Source organism: Aptenodytes forsteri, unplaced genomic scaffold, assembly GCF_000699145.1.
Source record: "Aptenodytes forsteri isolate BGI_AS27 unplaced genomic scaffold, ASM69914v1 Scaffold27, whole genome shotgun sequence".
In the NCBI taxonomy this organism is placed as follows: Eukaryota; Metazoa; Chordata; class Aves; order Sphenisciformes; family Spheniscidae; genus Aptenodytes; species Aptenodytes forsteri.
Window position 1 is genome coordinate 2,313,284 of NW_008794407.1, and position 22,921 is coordinate 2,336,204.

The window sequence follows — 22,921 nt, forward strand, 5'->3', positions numbered from 1 at the left end:
ATCCCACTGTCTATGTCATTGATGAAGATATTAAACAGTACCGGTCCCAATACAGACCCCTGCGGGACGCCACTCATCACCAGTCTCCATCTGGACATTGAGCCGTTGACCACTACCCTCTGGATGTGACCATCTAACCAATTCCTCACCCACCGGACAGTCCACCCATCAAATCCATACCTCTCCAGTTTAGAGAGAAGGATGAACCTGAAGGATGATTATACCATATATTGCTGTTTATTTTTTTACCTGCTGTAATAGATGAGGGACACTTACAAAGCAATCAATCTGTAGGATGCCTTAGGATTAACTAAAAGGGTTTTTTTCATCATTTACAATAAGGATGGACACGTGGCATTTGTTCAACTGAAGAACCTTATACACTCAAGAAAGGAAGGGAAGCATCCTTAAGCTGTGCATACTAGAAACTAATTGCTCTCCCTTATTGAATTAGAATGCATGAATATGCATGGGCAGCCGTGTCTGTCTTCAGGTGAAATAGGGCAGCCTTTATAAAGCTTACACGACTGGCTGGGGGGGTTTTCTGCACATCTCAGAGCCTCCTGTCTCTTTTTAGCCAAGTGCTTGAAGCATAGCACTGCTTGAAAGGTAAGCCTGGGTGTTTAATTAAAATCTGAAGAAAGGTGTTTGAATACGTTAGCTTAAATTTCAGCCCTGTATCTGTTTTCTTCTCATAGATGCTTCTCCTGACAGCATCAGCTCTTTTGAAATTGGTCTGTCCTTGTTTATTTGTAATAAGCACTCCCAACTCTCTCTTGATAATATTGCAATGAATCATTCAGAGAGTGGAGTGAGTTGGATGATTTGGTCCAGAGTAAATCCTAATGCCCAGTGATTTTTATCTTTTTATGTCTGGGTCATGTTCACCTGAATCACAGGGAAAATGAGTTTTAGCATCTTTAACAAAAAATGTTCCCTTGGGATGTATACCCAGTTTGCAATGATTGTCAGTTACAACAGCTGATACAGATACGGGAAGTTAACAGCTAACCTTAATTAGCACTTTAAAGCTGTAGATCCTGGGAACAAAGTTCAGTACTACAATTAACTGATCTTTCTGCCTATTTATGTACTTTATCTTCTCATGCCCATACACATTCACTAGTTACTTTGATATCAAACAAAAAACATTGTGCATACGTTCTTCTCCAATTGCATGCCATTATTGACTTTTTATCAAATTTGATATTGCATTTTGAATAAACATGAAACTGCAGCAAAAAGATCTCTAAGGGATTCCAGGGCAAGTACATGAACAGAAGCCTGTGGTAACTTCAAATATTCATGGGAATGTAGGTTTCAACAAGCCAGAAAAGATCCAGAGTCTAAATGCTGAGGTGGCGTGCCTCTGGCAACAGTCTTTAATTATCTTTCAAAGAAAGTTTACAGGGCTTATTTCCACACTGCGTCAGGCGTATCTGGGTAAAAATATATGCTCAAATGCTAGTCATATGGGTGATCTGCTTGTGCCCTAAAGCACTAGATTTGCTTTCTGAAGTCATTCTAATATGAGTTTGCTCTTCTTATTGCTCTCAACCACACTCCTTTAATCTCCTCTTTGATACTTAGGAGAAAAGTCAATCAAAAAATGAGATTCCTTTAGCTCAGTGTTTCCACATGATTCCCCCCTATTTATCTATTTATTTTTCATTAATAGACTGGCTTCATTGTAGGACATGAAAAATTCTAGTGACATAGAGTTTAATTACTGTACTTTTTCTCAAGGGATCTTCATTATAATCTGTATCATTACTATTACTGCCTTAACTAATAACTAAAAGAGGTCATGTTCTAGGTTAATAGCCTGCAGCTGCAATGTAGAGAAATCTGCAGTACTAAATACTGCTATCTAAATAAACTAGCTACAGCTAATAGTGGTATTCAATGGGGGTGAGTATTTGCACACAGATGTTGACATTAATCTCAAGTGCCAGTTCATTTCACTCTACTTGAGTTTAATGTATTTGCACCTACATTGAAAAAAAAATCAGGTCTGGAAACAGCATGTTGGTCAAATAATTCTTTCAAGCTGGGGAATTTCTGAAGGTGTCCAGCTGGAGAGAAAGGTGTCCGAACCCATGAATTACAGGTGGTCTCAGCCATCTTGACAGTCTTCACTTTAGAAACTTTTACATTCACTGTCAAAATAGACTTTGTGAAGACTTCTTCATCTGTCTGTTCAAGGGAAAATAAATCACTAATCCCACTTTGACTTCAATAATACTTTCAATTTTTTATCAGAGACACTGACAGTGTCCAAAATTATGCTATACTCAGAACTTGCAGAGTACAGCATAGTCAGTCTGCACTTCCTTTCCTATCAAACTTAATAGAAAAATATCTGTATATATCTGCTCAGCTATCAGGAGGGGGCTTATAATGAGAACTTCATGGGATAAAAGAATTGTCCTATATCTAACATGCCTGTCTTGCTCAGTCAAAACAGTTCTCACAGTCTCTTGCTTGTGCCTTCACAATTCATTATTATACAAACAAATGGAGTCTTTGTTGTATAAACTGTACGGCATGACCACACTGATATAGATGATAAAGCCACTAATGACTCTTGCATTTGCATTTCATACATGAGAAACGGATGTAGGAAAGTGCAAGAAACTGACTGGAAATTTCAAAATAAAACTTCTGTGCCCATTAGAGTTACCCTTTAAGGTGGTTCGTTTTTTGTTTGGGTTGGGTTTTTTTTTATTTAGCTAAAAGAGTTATAGGATTTTTGGTTTGCATATTTGTATGTTTTAATGTCTTCTGAGGAAGAGCTGCCACCATTTCTTTGTTTATACAGGTATTTTGCAATCCACAATTCCAGCCATTCTACCTAGTGGTGCATCCAGAAACTGTTACTGAGATGAAAACATAAGACTGTTGGAAAGGTGCCAGAGAATGGCACTGAATTAAGAAAGAATGAAATAAGAATGTAAAGAATGGGAGCTATGTTGTCCATGGAGAAGGAGTGGGTTATTCTTCACGCCTACTAACAATGGTCCTAAATGAGTCCTGACACTCAGATGTCCCACAGTTCTGGATGTCAGCTTTGATGATGATCCCCATGCAAGTGTGAGAGCCATGTTACTACAAGCCTCTCTGCAAGTGTCTAGCTGAGACTCACAAACTTTGCAGCTCACTGCTTCGCCACACCCCTGCTCAGCTACCACGTGTGTAGCCTGGTCAGTCTGAAACTACCTCTAGCTCTGTAGGAGAGACAACTCCACCAGCAGCTGGTGGGCAGACATAGACCTTAACCACTGCACAGTTCCCACTCCACAGCAGGAGAAACAAGTATGAAATGAAAATAAGAAGGGCACTGCACCACTGATCTCCCTTGTCTTCTGTTTTTGGTATGTTTTACAGGTTGCATTTTGTTATGTAAAAAGCACAACTCATCACTGTTTGCAGCCAGCTGATTTGTCTGCTGTGTTCTTTTCCTTTCCTTCCAGAAATTATTCAAGGCACACAAAACTATGATTGCCTTCCACCAACAATTATACTAAAAATCCCCCCAAAATTATTAAATTGGCATTACCCTCTTTGGCAAATGTTGGAAAAGAGCAAATACTACAAGAGATACCACAAGGTTTTGTGTCATGCTATGTAATCAAGCAAGCAAGCATGGAGACTAACACAATATATGAGATTTTATTCAAGTAGAGATTAGCATTCTCATTGTCTGAGAAGTTCAGAAATGCAGCAGAGAGAATAAGATATCAAGAGTATCATTTTCCCAGGCAAAGCACATACAATTGCAGTGGATTATTCATTGAAATCATTGTACCTGGCACAGAAATGAGCACATATGGCACTGCAAATTTCCCTTGCCCCCCAGATCCTAGCGTAATATTATTTATATGAGAACTTTCTGGTTATACAAATTAGTCTGTCAATTTCCAGAACTTTCACCATATGGAAAGAGTCACTTATAACTTTACAGATGTTGCACAGAGCACAGATGGCCACACACGCAAAAATGGTATTTGTAACATTTACATCCCAGGTACTTTGGAAACACCACCATCTTGCCGTTAACCTTCAAAATGTGCACTCTACTATCACTGTGCAGCTACAAAGAGTGTAATTAAATTTTCCGTGTCTCTTACAGTGCTACAATAAGATTTTTAAATTGGTGAGAACAGAAAATAGGAACACAATACAACGTTTTATCTCATAGCTTTTATCCCACAAAATAGTCACGATACTTACTTACATCCCATTGCAACAAAGTGAGATGGAAAACATCAGTTTGTCCAAGCACGTATGTGCCTCATCTCTTCATCTTCTTGGTGGCATTCTCTTTACCAGTGAATCTTATATATGAGAACTGATGAACTTGCCCCTACAAGGTCTCAGCAGTATATTCTCAGCCCTGTTCAAGGGCTCAGACAAAGGGCGTGAATGTCCTGTCATGTTCCCAGCAGAGTTTGAAAACCCTGTTCTCTCAATGGCAGCTGTTATCAGCATGTTTGATGTGCCCCAGTCTGTAACTAAATTAACCTCATTGTAGCTCCACGGACCTCCACCATCATCAGACAGCTGATTGACTTACTACTGCTAATTAGCTTTGTTAGCTGAGTGGTCAGTGTCAAGGCAAGTCCTAGGACACATGCCGAACAGGCTGATAGAATTTCAGCGCTGCTAAAAATTACCGAATGGATGGCATTTCAGATAATGGGAAGAGTAAACATGTTGTGAGCTTTAAAAAGAAAGGAAGAAAATGTGGCCAGTCCACAAAGCTTCTGTTTCTGGAAACAGAAGTACTGGAACAAGTAACTAGACAGATTTCTTGGAGGATAACAAGGAGGGAGTAAAGAAACAATGTCACTTTTTTGTGAGAATAGATTATATCAGAATAATCCATTTACCTTCTGTGATGGGTAACAGGCGCTGCAGACAGAGGAAAAGTGATTGCTATCGTATTTCTTGACTTCAGAAAGGCTTTTGATGCTGTTGTTCATTACATTCTCCTTAGCAAATTAGAAAACATGATGTAGATGAGTCTAGAAGAAAACAGACACAACCCACATTGGAAAAGCCATTCTCAGAGACAAAGAGGCTACTGAGGGGCACAGTCAACATGGAAGTTTGTATTGAATGGGTTCCATGAGGGTCCAGTGATATTCAAGTGATATTCTGCAGCAAGATACTGCAAATTAGTTCCTTGGGAAATCTTTCCTGGTAAGAGTAAGGATAAAGAAAATAAATGCCTCTCAAGACAGTGGCATTCTCATTAACAGAGCTTTTAAATACCAAACTAGAAAAAAGGTATGTTGAAAAAAACATAGGTAAGAAGCTGAGTATCATAACCTCTCAACATCCATTTTAACCGGTTGTTTTGGTACTCAGGGATCTGGGCAAATACATCTCAGTCCCTTTTAAAGGTTTGTTTAGCTTAATGCTCTGACTCTAACCATAAGAAACAAGGAAAATATAAACTAATGCATAGTCTCTGTATATGCCTCTGTTGCAGTTTCCCAATTTGTGTTATCTGTTTAAGGCCTGTTTAAGGATTTCTCAGGCTGGAGGTTACATCTAGAGCTGATAGCTTCTGATGCATTCATGGATTTTCCAAGGTTCTCATCAACCTGCTTGTGGTTTTGACTTGACTCCATGCAGAATTATTGAAAGCTACAGTGTAGTCATGTATGAAAAAGTATTTCCTTTTGTTTAATTTTAAACCTGCTGCCTGATACTTTCACTGAAGTCATTTAAACCTTATCATACACAGGGAGTAATAGAGGCATGACTTACCTCAGGCAGAGGTGCTGGAGTTACTGCTACTTACCCCAGACTGGCAAGGAGAGAACATCCTTTGTGTTCTGTTTGTTCAACCTTTCAAGAAACGTTAGTGCACACCTGATGGCAAATGTCATAGTATCAGCTAAAATTGTCCCTAATTTTTCAACTTCATTCTTCGCATTTCTTACTCTTGTGTCTCACAAATTAAAGTCTCTCCCCATCTACACATAGGTAGTTCAGCTGTTGACTAGAGCAGCTCATCTAATGGAGTCACAAGTAGCAGGGAGGATCAATTGTTCATTGTCTTTTCCATGGTAGGAATTAGGGAATATCAGATGAAAGTAGTGGGTAACAGTTTCAGAGCAAAGAAAAGGCAGTGGTTCTTCACACCAAGTATTTACACTGTCTGTGGAGCTCCTTCCTGCAGGATTTTGCAGATGCTAAAGCTTTTACACTGGTTTAAGAGAGGATGAGTCTATTTCATGGAAGAGAAATCCCTTGAGGTTATCTAAATACACAGGAGCCACATTTGGCTTTAGGAGTCCCTGACTCTCAAATGGTTAGAGGCTGAAAGTAATACTAAGACGTATCATAGAAGCTTGTCCAGTTCTTATACCCTTTGCAAAGCATCTGCATTTGATCATTAGCAGAGAGGCTACTGGGCTAGATGGACCTTTGGTCTGACCCTTTATGGCTGTTTCTGTTCCTGCAAATTGGTACAAAAGTAAGTATCAAGTAGCATGAAAACAAATCTACTGTTGGATTTGTCTAAAGACAATGTCTAATAATGCATTACATATTATTTTCTATAACAGCCTTGCTGTTATGGTGATGAGGCATTGAGTCCTGCCCCCACAAATCCCAGACATGACCACTGATGGACACAGTGGTTGGTTCTGTGCCTAAGGGGGCAAATGCACGCCCCAGTGCGCCTCATAGTCTTGGTCTAGTGCTTGTTCAGATCAAGGTGTTTGCTGGTGTGTGCTGCATCTGCCTTCCTGCCTGCACTCCTGGGTCTTTGCAAAGGAAACCAGACATGCAGGAGGGGAAAGGTATCACCCATGGCTCATCCTGATATGGAATCAGGCTACTCCTGAGAAGTTCACCTTGTTTATCTGCCCCACATTGTCAGCACCAGGCTTTGTGAGGTGACGTAGCCACTGCTTGCCACATATTACAATGTGGTCTAGCTGGTTAGAAGCCTTCCATCAGCTAGAAAGTGTGGGTATCCTGCAGTGTAGACATATCCATAGTTTTTGCTTGCCACAAATAGGCTTGCCATACCTATGAGGGTGTTAATATTTCTCTTTGCATTTATTCTACCTTGGCTTTATTGTACATCTAGATTAAACATAATCAATGTGTCACGCAATTGCACAAATACTTCTGTACATCCCCTGGAAATATACTGTCTTGCAATGCTAAGCTGATGTACAAAAGAGTGACTGCTGCTGCATATTATAATTTCTTGCAAGGAATTTCAGCAGAACTGTACAACGGACTTTGGGCCAAGCCTTAGCCCAGTGTTTTGCTCCTGTGCCAGTCTATGTGAGGCAGCCATTCACATCAGTAATGCTCTGCCAGAGGCTGATATCAAACAATGCGCTTTCATAAACTTTGAATCATGACTATACGTGGCAGATGTAGGACTGGTCTATTTGCCATAGCTTTTAGCTGACGTACTAACGAACCACCATCATAATATCAAACTTTTACGTTCCAGAAATTCCTTCCTGCTTGTAAGAATACAGTGTTATAATAATCGTAACAACATTCAATAATGCATAAATAATCTTTATTTCTTTTTGAGAATCCAAATTTTGCCACTATTTCAATGAGTAGCTCCTTCTCTAAGAATGGTCCTCTTTGGTTTAATTTTCATGTTTTTGTTTGGTAATACTGACAGAAAAAATATGACTCAACAGGCATAGGAATATCGGAACCTGAACCACTATAATTGGTAAGAAACCTAAGCTCATTAGAAAAAAAAAAAATCAAGATTTGGTATCAAGATAGAATTTCTCTAAAGCTAACATACACTGAAAATCTAAATGTGACTGACTAAGAAAAATTGCAGCTTTCATTGTTCCTGCACCCTTAGACACTCTAGTTTTGTGGAAGGGTCCCTTACAGGCAGAAGTGCTTTTCCTGCACACATGTAACATGGCTGCTTGGAGTGCTGTAGATCCTGTGTTGTTGGATGGACACCTAACTCTTAGGCATTACACTACTGAGTTTCACAACATTATGTATTTCAGTCTAGCAGCCCGAAATCATTAAAAAGACATTACATTGCTTTAATTGTTTTGGATCAGTTCTCCTTCATCTCTCATCATCTGACTAAAGCAGGACTACCCATGTAAGAGTTTGCAGAATTTGCTTTACACAGCTCCTGCAGTACTAACCCTTTGAAGACTGCTGTTGTCAAATGCTGTTCCTAGACAACATGGAATAATTCAGTGAGAAGTGATGGCTGAATGCCAGATGACATAAACACAAAGTATCAATGATTTTTTATTCCAGTCTTTGAACCATGTGTTAATTGCAAAAAGATGTGTAAGATTGGTGAAAAATGTGGAAAATGCAGTCTGCTGGGCTATTCTGTACACTGATAAAATCTATATAGAACTGACATGTGTCTTCATTTAATCCTATAATTGCCAAAGGCAGTTCATAGGCCCTCTCCAATTCCCTTCACTTCTCTCCCAAAATTCATGGGCTGCAAAACCTGGCATGTTTTTTGTTCTGCCAATTAGAGAAAGATTTGCAGAACCTTCATGTTGTGACTAGCAATATCATCTCATGTGACACCAAAGGTACAACATTTATTAAAGCTAGAAGAATGTTGTACTGTCAAATTGCATCCTAACTGAAATATAGAGCTTGGTATATCAAAGTTCAAGGATGAGTTCTTCCCATTTGGCACATTTATATCAAGAGAATTGGATATAAAAGCTACCGTTCTGACCTGACAGCGTTTTACACAGGCAGCAAGGACTAAGGTAAGCTTGTTCTGTACTCTGCACTCGTAACTCTTTCACCAGGGAAGTTCTCTCCCAATTGTAGCAATACTGGAAATTAGTATGGAAATGAAAATCAAATGCTTTTACCAGACATCTAAGCCTAACCTGAGCAGAATAAGGTGCAAAGCAGTGAAAGTCTGCAGCAAAATTTCTTTTCATATTCCTGACAAAATTAAAATCTTCATTTTTCTCCTCTCATTTTACTCCTCTTAATCATCTCACTGAAAAAGGTCTTCTCACATGCTTGCAGAACCTTTTTTTATTAAACCCCTGTATCACTGACCCTTTGAAACCTGGTGTTGTTAAATATGGTTTCAGATCAGCAGGAAAGGTTTGACTGTGCAACACTTTTTTTTTTAATCAGAAGAAAATCTTGTATCTCCCTCATCATGTCTTCAAGGTCTACGAGCTGCTGTCACCTTCTCCTTCAAGTACTTGCTTCTACAGCACGACCCACAAGTCTTTACTTTCTCTGGCACTTGCTGCTCCCTTTATTATGCTTCCATAATCAATATAGTGAAGAAATGGCAAGTATAAAGGCAGTGAGCCCCAGGAGATCACTGAAGCATTAAGATAGTGCTGTTTGGGAAAGTGTAGAGAAGTGGTGTCTGGTCTCACTGAAGCACTCACATGCAAAAGTATGGTTTAGCAATAGGCCTTGTGGGCAGGCTCTACCCAGTTCTTTTTATCTGCTCTTTAGAGCTGCTGGCAGTTATTGTGATCTCTCCCAGGTTGCTACTCTCTTCATTCTCACTCCAAGAGCCAGGTCACTTAGTGTCTCGAGCACATAGACGTTCATGCAGTCCTAGATCTCCTCCTCCCTCCCATTCTGCCTCCATCCATGGGCCCTCAAGCAGAAGTCGCCTGCTCAAATGAGATGGTAACCAAGGGGCCATTTTGGCATCCTAATTAGGTCAGTCTGCCCTGTGATCCTCACAGAATCACAGAATGGCTGAGGCTGGAAAGGATCTCTGGAGGTCATTTGGTCCAACGCCCCCTGCTCAAGCAGGGCCACCTAGAGCCGGTTGCTCAGGACTGTGTCCAGATGGCTTTTGAATATCTCCGAGGAGGGAGACTCCACAACCTCTCTGGGCAAGCTGGGCCAGTGCTTGGTCACCCTCACAGTGAAAAAGCGTTTCTTGATGTTCAGAGGGAACCTCATGTGTTTCAGTTTGTGCCCATTGCCTCTGGTCCTGTCAGTGGGCACCACTGAAGAGAGAGCCTGGCTCCATCCTCTTTGCACCCTCCCTTCAGGTACTTATATACATTAATAAAGTCCCCCCTGAGCCTTCTCTTTTCCAGGCTGAACAGTCCCATCTCTCTCAGCTTTTCCTCATAGGAGAGATGGTCCAGCCCCTTCATCATATTTGTGGCCCTTCATTAGATTCTCTGCAGTATGTCTATGTACCTCTTGTACTGAGGAGCTCGGATCTGGACACAGTACTCCAGGTGTCACCTCACTAGTGCTGAGTAGAGGGGAAGGATCACCTCCCTTGACCTGCTGGCAATGCTTCGCCTAATGAGTGCTGAGTGGGAAGGATCACCTCCATTGACCTGCTGGCAATGCTTCGCCTAATGCAGCCCAGGATACTGTTAGCCGCTTTTCTGGCAAGGGCACATTGCTGGCTTGTGTTCAACCTGGTGCCCACGAGCACCCCCAGGTCCTTTTCTGCAAAACTGCTTTCCAGCTGGGTGGCCCCCAGCATATATTGGTGCATGGGGTTGTTCCTCCCCAGGTGCAGGACTTTGCACTTCTCCTTGTTGAACCTCATGATGTTCCTGTCAGCCCATTTCTCCAGCCTGTCCAGGTCCCTCTGGATGGCAGCCCGACCCTCTGGTGTGTCAGCCGCTCCTCCCAGTTTGTGTCATCAGCAAACTTGCTGAGGGTACACTCTGAGAGTATGCTCTCCTGGGTACTCCTCAGCTTATCCAGAGAAGATAAAAGGAGATGAAAGATATCAGAGTCCTTGAAACTGTGATCCCTGGCTTACATGCAATTTTGCAGCTGCTTTGATCAGTAGTTACCCTTCCCCATGTTACAGCTCAGTAGATCCTGACCATGTTCCCTCAAACGGAAAAAGAAATTGGGTCCTTTTTTACTATACTCTTTTTACATCCAGTTTCTTTAAAATGCATAAAAAGACTTTTAGTTACAAAAGTATGGACAGGAACATATATATGTAACTAAGTAAACATGCTCTCTGAGACATGCAAAAGTAGCTTCTAAAAGCTTAAAAGACAATATTAGGGCCTCTGCTAAATCTCTGCACTTTCAGTATGTGTAAGATTACAAGAATAACTGTAGTGATGGTGAAAATCAGTAAACCATATAATTATTGCTCTGTATTTGCTATATGTCACACTACTTAATTCAGTCTAAGAGTAACACAAATATTTCTGCTAAGCCCAGCTATAGAGATAGATGCCTAATATTTTTCTCAGAACAATGCTTTGGAGAGGGGCTGCATGTTCCAGAAATGAAAATCAATATTATTAGTTTAAGCTTTGTAACTCCCTCTGCTACCTGGCTTTAAATTGCCACAATTTACTGGGGAAATGAAAGCATATGTGGCTTCCTCAGCTTTTCTTCCAACTTTTCCTCATCCAAAAGGAGAAACACAGTCATCACAATCAGTTTACCCACATCCCCAGACGTGGCATCATCCTGCCGGGAAACAAACAATTTCACATGAATTATAACTGATCCCATAGTTCAGATAATAAAATCTCAAGTACTTTAAGGCAACTACTCCAATAGCAATACAAAGAAGAAGGAAGCAGTGTGATGAATAACTATCTGAATGTGACTCTGATGGAGCTGGTCGCTCATAACCATCCTGAAAGGTAGATTTTTGTTGTTAGCAATGGGACTGCTTACAAAGTAAGGTGAAACACCACCATAGGGAAACTAGTTGCTTTAAGGGGAATGAGATTAAATTAATCTAGTTTGTAAGTAAGTTATTCATTATAAATCATTTTCTCAGCTCAAACCATGGTTTTTATTAGTGCCTCTTGTTGAATCTATTAGAATATCGAGATGATGAGTGCAGCACAGAGAGGAAGCAATATGTCTGGTTTTGTTTGTAAAATAAATGCTTTCCAAAGCTCTGTATGTGAATCCTGGAAAAGAATGGTTTTGATTTTCACTTGAGAAATGGGCTGAAGCATTTTTGTCAATAGGCGTCCTTTTCAGATAGAACCCTAATTCATTCTGGCCCTGCCAAATTGTTTCAGAGCCATGCACCCTGGCAGCAATAATACTGTCAGCTTTACTCTCATATTAAAGTCACACTTGAGGAGCTGTAGATGATGAATTTCAGATTTCTCTAACCCTTGATGCTGTTTTCAGGTTTTGAGTAAACTAAAGCAAAAGCTGCTTGCTGAAGGAAGTCAAAAAAAAGTGTCCGTCGATAAGGGTCTGAGCCTTGGGGTCATATAGTAAAACAATAATTAAAAAAATATATATATATATGCATTGTATCAACTAATCTATAGGTACCACAATGGCCTTCCTTTAGACCAGCTTAAATCGGATATTTTAACCTTCTCTCTTTCTTTCCTTTTAGGTATGTATATGTACTACATTATATATATAGTTCAGAAATCCTCAAAGAGAACTTATGTTAGGGTCAATTAAATAAACCAAGGAGGGATCTGGTAGTTCAAGTCCAGGACAACTAAGACATTGAAGTAAACTTCAGTTTTAATCCTAAACTTTAGGAAAACAGTACCTTTTTCCAGTCTGGTATGCACTCACCTCAGTGGGGGGTGGGAGGGAAGAAATTTCTGTGCCTTGCATGTTTATACAGTCTTGAACATTTAAACAAGAAGATGTGCCTATTCAAGATGCAAGTATGATTGCTTTACACAGTGGCCTTGAGGTCTGCATTTACTTTTATGGAGAGAGCATCAGAATGAAAGCCCAATGGTCAAAGGTTTGTGATCCAAGTAGGAACTGGCATGGGAAGCACAGCATTCAGCTCTGGTGAGGAGTCAGAAAAGCGAGTTAAGGGGCAATTCTGGCAAAAAGGGCTCAAGCACAGTTCAGAAACAGAGGTTTTCCAAAGAGAAATTTGTATCCTGTTTGATGTTTTTTTCTTGTGCATATTGGCATGGCACTACTAGTCTGTATACAGCATTCCTAGCTCAGCTGGCATAATTACTCTCTCTTGAGCATAACTAGGTTATGAAAACAGAGGTAAGGTTTGGGGTTTTCCCATTCACCAAGGAAAACAGAAAGAAAAGACACATTGAGAACATATGGTTACCTTAAGGTCCCGCTCAACAATATGTGTTTCTTTTCCCTTGATACAAGCCACAAACTCTCCCAAACCTTTACAATGTCTGTCCAGCTGACCTGTCCACCAGAGGTTTCTTTAGAACTGAAAATTGCAATTTGTTACTGGGGAATGAACTTCCCAGCCTTGCCCCATCATAGGAACATGGCTGGATCTCAAGCGGGTTCTACCTGGAGGTAGAACCTTTACTTTCCTCCTTACGCCTCTTTCTTTTCCTAGAGCTATACCCTTTTCCTGATCTACTGGACCCAGCATTTAGGCAGAGTACGCCTTAAAGTCATTACGATGAATGGTAAAAAAATTTTGGTAGGTTTCAGATTGCCAATTAAGTCTAAATTAAATAACCTTACAATATTCACTATTTAATATGGCTTGTTCAAGAGAAGGTTAAAATAAATATGACAACAGCATTGCAGCATGATCATGGAGAGAATTATATTATTTGTTTCAGTTTTGAGGAAATTAGATTCAGTGGGAGATGAAAAAAAATCCTCAGCCATAAGAACCAGCTGTAGCACTAAAACACGGACAATAAAATTAATTCCCGATTTAAAAAAAAAATCGTAAGTACATGGGGAGATGTTTCTTTGTAGTTTAGGGAGGGAGGGTTGTAGATCTTTGAAGACCGGTCTTTATTTGTGCATCAGAAAGTCCTCTGAAACTATCCCCTTTGAACCTGAAATAAGCAGTGGATGCTTCACATCAGCTTCTGGGCATCAATCTTCCTATCTTTCCTTTTACCGTACTCAGTCCAAGCTATGATGCTACCTCACAAATCCAGCCATCAGAGACACAAACCCAGTGTGTTTCTACTCATTTTAGCCCTAACATCATATAAGCTGGCTTATCACCAGGGTGTCAGAAATACCTGGAAGTACTGTTGGAAGATACAGTGTTTAGTTGTATTACACATTAAAATGGAAAACATTGCAATTCACTCAACAGAAAGTAGAAAGTACCTAGAGAAGACTTTCCTCAAAGCACCAGATTCAGGTAACCCCAAGCTAACCCCAAGCACTGAAGAAAGCTGAAGCACGCTCCATTGCCTAAACCTATGTCTTAAACCTGGTAGCAGCCAGGTTCTCTGTACGCCATAGATGTAAAGATTCTGTAAAGAGAGTAAAAATTTCTATTTTACTGCAGGCAACAGGTGAGGGAAGCTCAGAACCAGGCACATGTGCAAATGCTTCACTTGCCAATCCAATAGAAGTCTTTCCTATGCCCAACAAGGAAAATGTTGCAAGGGAAAAGAAATCACAAAAGAAACAGACAGGAAAGGTTCCTGTATGCTGAGGTGGCCCCAAGCAGCACCAAATGTAGGGAACCTTCAGATTAAGTTTCACACTTGAGTGCTCAGGCTTGTCACCGGTATTTGTAGCACTTGGACATCAAAAAAATAAAAGGATTTCCTGTCACTGAAGTCATTCTAATTCATGGATGTTTGAGGCACTCCTAAAAAGCAGTGATGCATAGATATCCTGGGCTAAACTGGTGAAATGCAGCATTCCAGGATTAACCATCACCGCTGCACAGTGATAAGGAGCACAAAACTGCTGCATCGTAGTTCCTGCTGGGCATTTTACAACACGCTCGCTCATTCACTCTCCTCAGCCCGACTAGAGACAGAAATGGAGCGGCACCAGGACAATACTAACTCAACAGTTGGCTCTTGTTTTGTGGTTTTCCCTCTCTCCACATTTTAGCAGTATGTGGCTGTTTCTATTATTTCCTGGTGTCTGAGTCCTCTCTGTGTTTACAGGTGTTGCTAATGGCTAATTGTCTTCATGAAATTCTAGCAGGGAATGCATTTCAGCATGAAATACAGTGTATGTCCTGCATTTATTCTTAATCAGGAAGCTCAGCTTCTAAGGAAGTGTGCTGATACATTTCCTTTATTTTTATGTCTGGCACCTTACAGAAAAGAAAAAAAAAAAAGATTGGCAAGACCTCAGTCTTTACTAGACTGAGATTTTAACTCCTTCAGAGCCTTGTGTTAAGGAAAGATGAATCAGTTTGAATAAGAAAGGCATCATCATCCTTCATGCTGTACATGTGGAGAAATCTCATAGCCCTCTGAGGGTGGAATTTCAGAGCAATGTTATTCCTGATTTCAAATGCAGGCAGGAATTTGAAAATGCAGATGTCACCAACCTACTCAAAACGGAAAGGCTGTATTGTAAGATTTCTTAATCTGCCAGCTAGATTTCCTGATCACAAGAACTTCAGTTGCAACACTGAAGTTGATCCATATCCCTACATCTCTTGTGGTTTATGCATCCCTAGAGAGATGTACATGAACTGAGGAAATCCATTTAGCTCCCTTTTCAAGTCAGGCCTTGTGAATCTTTCAAAAGGTACTCAAAGCCACCAAAAGTCAAAAAGCCAGTGAATCTTAGCAATTTCACTGGAGCTACGCCATCATATACCAGCTTGGATGTAACTGCTGAGAGAAGCAGTTAACATTGGGTTTTGGACCTTCTGTGGCCTGCCACACAGTCTCTCTCTTATTGAGAGATTAGAAAAGTATTTTTCTTAATGAAGATGATATCAGGGTAATTTGAAGAATAGGGATCTAATACAGATTCTTCTGAAGTCATGGGGAAATCTGCTATTGATTTCTGTGAACTTCATATCAGACCCTCGGTTAGGAAAGAGTTAAAGAAAGAAAAATGGAGGTTTTCCTTGGTGTGATGCAACGGTAGATCTGCCACATGCTGCGTGCACCCACTTTTTTTATTCCTCTTTTTTGATTAAAAGATTAAAATAACTTGTAATTTGCAGAATTTACATCTTAGAGCATAATTTTTCCCACCACAATTCATGTAAGCGTCTGGCAAATTTCTATCTGCAATATTTGCTTGAAGCTTGTTTTGATTTTTTATGGGTACAAGTTGGCAAAATTATGATCAACAAGTTGTCATATTCTGACATGGGCACAAACTGGATTTGAGCAATCCTTAGAATGTGTCTTTTAATCCATTAAATTAGTCCAGTTCATTAATATTTATTTGCACAGAAATCGAAAAAGAAAGCTACTATTTAATATGGCAAGTGTTGGTGGGCAAGTTTTTATATAGCTACTATTTGAAATGAAAAGGTGGTATCTGATGGGAAAACATGCAAGTCTTCTACCTGGCAGCCACTCACAAAAGGATGCCCTGCGTTTCAGCGTTGGAAAGCATGTGAACACGTTTCTGCTGTCAGTATGAGTCTCATCTGTTACGGTAAGGAACTGGAGGTAATGTGGAAGCCAGAGTTGCTATCTCTTTCCAAAAGATTTTCTTCAAGAAGCTCAAATCACCATCAGAAGAGTGGAAACAAGCCCCTAATAACGTCATGCCTTCAAATTTTCATTTTTGGCCCTGACAACACGCATGGCAATTTTTAGCTCTGAAACTTTGGGTTCAGCTGTTTTTTCCAATTGGCGGGGCCTTTATCCATAGGCATTCATGAATAGACAGTGCTATGTTTATTGTATCATTTGGGACCATACAGCAACTTAAAAAATCAGAGGACCATTTCAATACCAGTGGAGGCTGGTACGGACGATGACATTGTGTGCCATTGTTACCTAATAAAGTACTTAAAAGCGAGTGAAAAAATAGCTGGGCGTATACAAAAATGTACCCTGCATCCAGAGTAAAAATGAACACTTTATTCATACTGATCATGAAGAATGTTTCATTAGAGTGAATTCTGTATGGCTCAATAGGTAACCAGTCTCCAAAGAGAGGCCAAGAGGTAAAAATGTGCATTAGAATACAGGGTCAGAAATGTTATGCTGAAAAACCTGAATAGTCATGTTTATGTTTCTCAAACAGAGAAGAAAACTCTTATTCCATGAAAGCATGTATAGTGGCAGCCAGAAGGGTTTCTAGGAAAGGATGCTAATAATATATGCTGATTTTTTAAGACTCCCTTAAAAAAAATTATAGAAAACACTCTTTTCAAAGCTTGTTTATATATTAAATTCCAAGCAAAATGGTTTTGGGAACAGTAACTTTCTGCAGAATTATGCAGGCAACTCAGAAAATGGCCTAGTTAGGACTGTTCTTCAAACTGTAACTTAGATCTGTAGTGTGTATATGAATATATATGCAACTCCATGTGTATACACAGCTGCATATATTATGCCCTTCAGTGCTGATCCAGAAATGCAAATCAATTGGAAAGCACCTAGGGACTGAGAAGGGGGGAGCTGGAACACCCAGTGTTACAGTGGTGGCAAGTGGGCCACTCGCTCAGCTGAGAAAATGCAGGAAGGGAATCGAGACTCAGGCTGCCCCAGAAAGACCCCACACAACTTACCCTGAGGTCTTCCAACGTTTAGAAAAAAACAATGGGAGGTGTAGGAAGCAACAGCTACTTCCCTTCCACCTGCTTAGAGCAGCAGAATATCTGAGCCATTGCCTTTTGATTATCTAATAGTGCTATCTCCTCTGGATGATTTGCCACGCTTCAGTAATGCAGCCACCTCAAATATACATGATGATGCATTGTCATGAGCTCTTCTTAAGGCACAGATTGGGGTGGGGGGTGGGGTGGGGGGAGCATATAGGCAGTCCAAGTGCTTGCACACAGTACAAACCCTTATCCTCATAGCTGCTCCTAAAACAAAGCCAGGGCTCTAGATAATCTATGCTTTGGCTGATAATCTTATTAGTATTTATGGGAATTGCTGTGTGAAGTTACACATGGTGTTCCTTGCCAAAGGATCAATTTAATGTTCTGCCCTTAAGGTGCATCAATTGTCTGAATAGTTTCCTCTTTATAGATTTGGGCAATATGAGACTGCATTTTCAGATATTCTTGGCTGGGATCCAGTCCAAGATTCACAAATACATTGATTCAGAGAAGGAAATGAAGGAGATGATGGGGAGGAATGGGGGGAAGTGCACACCCGATAGTCTGTGTCAGATAGATTGAATCAGTCTTCTATTACCTGCATTGGAGGGACTGTATCAATCAAAGTTATGTTTAAGGAATGGCTCTGAATCACTGAGCTCTGTTTCTAAGTAACCAGGAAGCTTACGTTACTGTGATGTTTATCAGCCTTTTAAAATTCTTCTTTAGAAATGTACTTATGATTGTGTCTACTACTCACCAGCTTGGCACCTGTCAAAACGAACCTAGCTTGGGTGTTGAAGCAGGCTCCCTTCTTCTCCCCATCCCATCGTCTTCAAGCATCAGTTTCATTCCCTAGTATTTCAGATCGGTTAATCTACTCGGCGACTCTTCCTCAGGATCTGGAGTGCCATTTTTTACAATTTCTCTACCTGAAGTGGAATCTCATTCAAGAATGGTGCCCAGCTTGCGTGTCCCCACTGAAGCTAACTTACCATCTTCACTTTTCCCCTGTAAGTCTTTATCTCAGCTAAGGCTGGGAAAGTCCTGACATTCAGACTGATTCCCCTCATCTGCACAGTGCCCTCAGAGCTAAAACAAGAACAATAAGATTATTGACAAATTAATAAGAGGAGGAGATACATACAAGATATTTGCAGGGAGCGGAGATTGTTAAGAGCTGTTAGACCATAAACCCATCCAGCTAGGTCTGCTCAGAAACAGACATGTTTTCATCAGATTTGCGGATTCTTTCAGATAGAAATAATTTCTGTAGGTTACATGATTTCACTGGAATTTGCCAGGAATTCTGCTAGAAACCTCTCTGCTTTCCCGCTGTTCTTCTGCCCAGCTCCGGGGTCACCGTCCTTGTTGATGGACATGGGGAGAATGGAAATGCCTGATTCTCAGTGTCCCGAGATCCAGAGTGACTTTTGTGTCCGTGGCTCTAGGGTTTTCTTTCCTTTCATAAAAGGAGAGGCATCATTTCATGAAGAGATATTGCTGATGTTCGTCTCTGCACAGAACCACCCCAGATTTCACCATAACCCAGCTCCCCATCAGATGCAGAAATTGATTCTCTCAGCTCAGTTCTCCACTGTGTCTCATGTCTAGCTCTTCAAAATGGGAAAAAAAGCAGAGTTTGGTGCTTAACTGCTTAGAAAGATGCGAGTGCACAGCCAACCCACTCAAGAACTTTGTATTAGTAAGGGAGAAAAAAAAGAAAAAAAACCAAACATGCCAGCTGTTGCTAAATGGTATGTGGAAAAATCAAACCTTTAAGATATGTTTGTGAGGTGCAACTGAGCTATCTGTAATATATACCACATACTGCCTGACACAGTGCCAAGGTTTTAAAGAATACTCTGAAAATTTAAGATGATGCTTTTCTTTTTTTCTAATCCTTCTCTTGCCCATGTTTCATAGTGGATCAGGTAAAAAGGATTTTCTACCATCTTAACGTATGTTAGTGGTAAGGGAGTAATATAATCTGTTGTTCAAACGTCTGATGTATTTCATGTTTATACTTGTAAGGGTAAATTTCATGCGAGATATTTTCTTTCTCCATGGATATTTGCTCTCTTACATCTGTGTTGATGTTGCCTAACTAAAAAAAGATATCTTGCAGATGAACATGTGTATTTCCCCTCTGACTGTTGTTTCCACCAGAGCTGCGTATCTACCCTCTGCTGGAAACTGAGCTGTTTCCACCTTCTGGAAACTGAACTATCATTAGATTTAATCTTGTGGTACTTTATCCACAGTGAATGTGGAAGGAAAGAAATTGCTGTAGGATGGAAAGGGCAGGACAACGATAAATAAAAATACTTATAAGCTCAAGGTCCATCTTCAGCCAGATGAGCTCAAAGTGGAAAGTAAGTGTTCTTCTTTCAGAAAATACATTACAGCATCCTCTCTTTGGTCATGAAATGGCATGAGCACTGTTGTTACATGTATCTGCAGTCAACTGGAATTAGCAGAATGGGAAGAGCTACTTAAATTCTGTGTACTGATTGCACAGCACCCCAGAAGCCACTGGAAAAGCTGGCATGCAGAAGGGAAAAAAAAAAAGTGTGCGTGGGAGGAGTGGTAAAGGAGAAAGAGAACTAGAAAAGTTAATTTTGATTAAAAAGTGTTCCTATCCGTTGTTGGGGGTTGCATTTCTGACCTGTTGTTATTGAGTTTCATGAATATAAATGTGTACTTTCAAGTGTTGCTGGAAGAGTCTGGCCCGTCTGTCAGTCCAAAGGAACTTGCTCCCTTGCTGATGATGGGCGGAGAGTAACCTCTCATGGAGACTGCAAATATATCTGTGCTAATTTCTCCCTTAAGTAACAAGCTTAGCCTAAGACATTTGAAACCTATCTCTGAAATCAACAAAAATTTAGTACTTTACTGAACTGGCCACATTATCAATGACAGGTCCATCCTCTAAAACATCTGAATATGTTCTCAGGTGAACAAACACTTTCAGGTTGTCTTCAACTAGCAGCACTACTGCACGCAGAAGTGCTTTCTGGGCTGTTTTCCTACTCCCAGCCATCTGTTGCAATGGCATCCAGGCAGCTCAGAAATCCTTGGGTTTGTTTCATTGATGTATATGTGCCAATGTAATACTACTACTAATAATAACAGGTTGACATGGGCAGGCTATCATAATCCTGCAAGGGCCACTTCTCCTATTGGAAGTCTCAAGGAAAAGACTGCCAACCACCTGCTTTATTTCCCTGTAAGGCACTTTGGTACCATGGTGATGAATGCACAGAGAGGATCAAACATTGCTTTGCTATCAGATGAGAAATCAGAATCCTTTCAAGCAAGAAAAAAAAAAAGGTCCATACCATTAAAACACTTTAAAAGTGCAAGAACATCTTTTCATTGCACAGTCTGACTGTGAAGCCCATTTACTATTATTTCTTGTTTTATTTGCCAGGATAACTTCCATAAAATCTATAGTTGCGTTTAAAAAAAAAGACAAACCTGAGAAGACTGCTCTGCAATGGCAGTATATCAAGGACGATGGTCACAGGAAGACCATTTAATAAAAGATCAGTCAAATGGCACTTTGCATGTACTGTGTCAGTGAAATGCAGCCATGTCTGGGGTAGACCACATGTGCTGTTGAGCAGTGCACATTAGGAACATTGAACGCTGGAGAGAACCACCATTGTGTATCCATCTGAACAGAAAAGCCTATACAGAAGCCATTATTTGAAGAGAGTCAACTCCGTTGATGATGGGTGGTTTATACTGGTTGTTTGTTAATCGTAGCATGGATACAGATGCTCTCTCACCGGTCCCCTGTGCACCTTTGGTCTGGTCAGGCTTTTTAGCAATTTCTCCAGGAAGACAGGAATCCTGGTGGAAGGAAAGATCTACTGTCCTTGATGAGATTTGCCTTCCAGCTCACATTAGTGTCCTCTTGCACCAAATACAATCCATTGGGAAAGGGGACCTTCAAGGACAGGAAGAGAAAGTGGTGGTAGTGGGTTTATTACTGGAAACAAACAGCTGGGTTTGTGGCAGCCGAGGGGACAGCGTGGCAACTTGCTTGCTAGGCACCAAGGTAGTGAAGCTTGATGCCTAGGGGGGGTACTTAAGGGTGCAAGAATGGGCCCGCAGGTGTGTAGGTATGCTGGTACCAAATGGTAGGGAAGGGTAGGAAGGTAAGCTGTAGGATAAGATCTGGCTGTTAAGAGCAAGGCTGAAGTCCAAGACCTCTATCCTGACTTTTTCTGAATACTTCTAGTTTCCTGGGAGAGATCCTGGGGACAGGTAGAAGTCCTGAGTGCCAGTGTGTGGGTGAATCTTGGGGTAGAAAGGAGGGATTTCTCCTCAAGACCAGGAGACCAGGAGTAACCTGTAAAGGACGGATGGACTATACCTTAACAGAAACAAATCCAGTTTGCTGGTGCAGGAAACCAGGGCTGAGGGAGCTGACAGGCATGGAAAATTCTCTTTTTACAGCTGGCACACTCCTCAGAAGGGACATGGCTAATACTCATTGGGCCTCTGAAAAGGACAGAATGGAAATAAATAGCACAATCACAATGAACAGAAAAAATCAAACTGCCTCCAATGCCAATACTGAGTGACAGAGCAAGGGCAGCACTCGCAAGTGCTTTTTACACCAACACTAGAAGTCTAAATATGGCATGAGGGAGTCAGAACACTTGGCATCAAATGGCAATCCTGATCAAACGGGCACCTTGGGGATGCAGTGGGATGAAGATAATCAATGGTAGTTCTGCCATGCTACCCACTTTACAGGAATGATAGGGTGGGACATACGGATGGGGGAGTGACACTGTACATGAAGGACTATATGAACTGTAATAGAAGAAATATATCATAGGAAAGAGATTCATTGTAGAATGCTTGTGGGTTGAAATACTGTGATGGTACTAACACCATGATCAGGCTGATGATAACATTTAGGAAATGATATCTCAGATCAGAAAACCTGAGAATTTATGACTAGTGACTGTAGAATTCTTAAGCTACCTCTACACAGAGTGAATAAATGCATCCAGATGGAGACTGGTGATGAGTGGCGTCCCACAGGGGTCCGTATTGGGACCAGTACTGTTTAATATCTTCATCAATGACATAGACAGTGGGATCGAGTGCACCCTCAGCAAGTTTGCAGATGACACCAAGCTGAGTGGTGTGGTCGACATGCCAGAGGGACGGGATGCCATCCAGAGGGACCTGGACAAGCTTGAGAAGTGGGCCCGTGTGAACCTCATGAGGTTCAACAAGGCCAAGTGCAAGGTCCTGCACCTGGGTCGGGGCAATCCCCGGTACCAATCCAGGCTGGGGATGAAGGGATTGAGAGCAGCCCTGCCGAGAAGGACTTGGGGGTACTGGTGGATGAAAAGCTGGACAGGAGCCAGCAATGTGCGCTCGCAGCCCAGAAGGCCAATTGTATCGTGGGCTGCATTAAAAGCAGCGTGGCCAGCAGGTCGAGGGAGGGGATTCTGCCCCTCT

The 22,921-nt window shown here is 41.0% G+C and overlaps 1 protein-coding gene across 1 annotated transcript in view; it reads right to left on the reverse strand.

Moving 5' to 3' along the window:
• The window catches only part of MARCH11 (membrane associated ring-CH-type finger 11), a 70,926-nt gene that overhangs the window by 42,378 nt on the left and 5,627 nt on the right, over positions 1–22,921 (reverse strand). Inside the window, exon 3 of the mRNA XM_009288099.1 lies at positions 18,427–18,523. Within this exon, the coding sequence (XP_009286374.1) occupies positions 18,427–18,523 (97 nt within the window). The remainder of the gene's footprint in view (positions 1–18,426; positions 18,524–22,921) is intronic.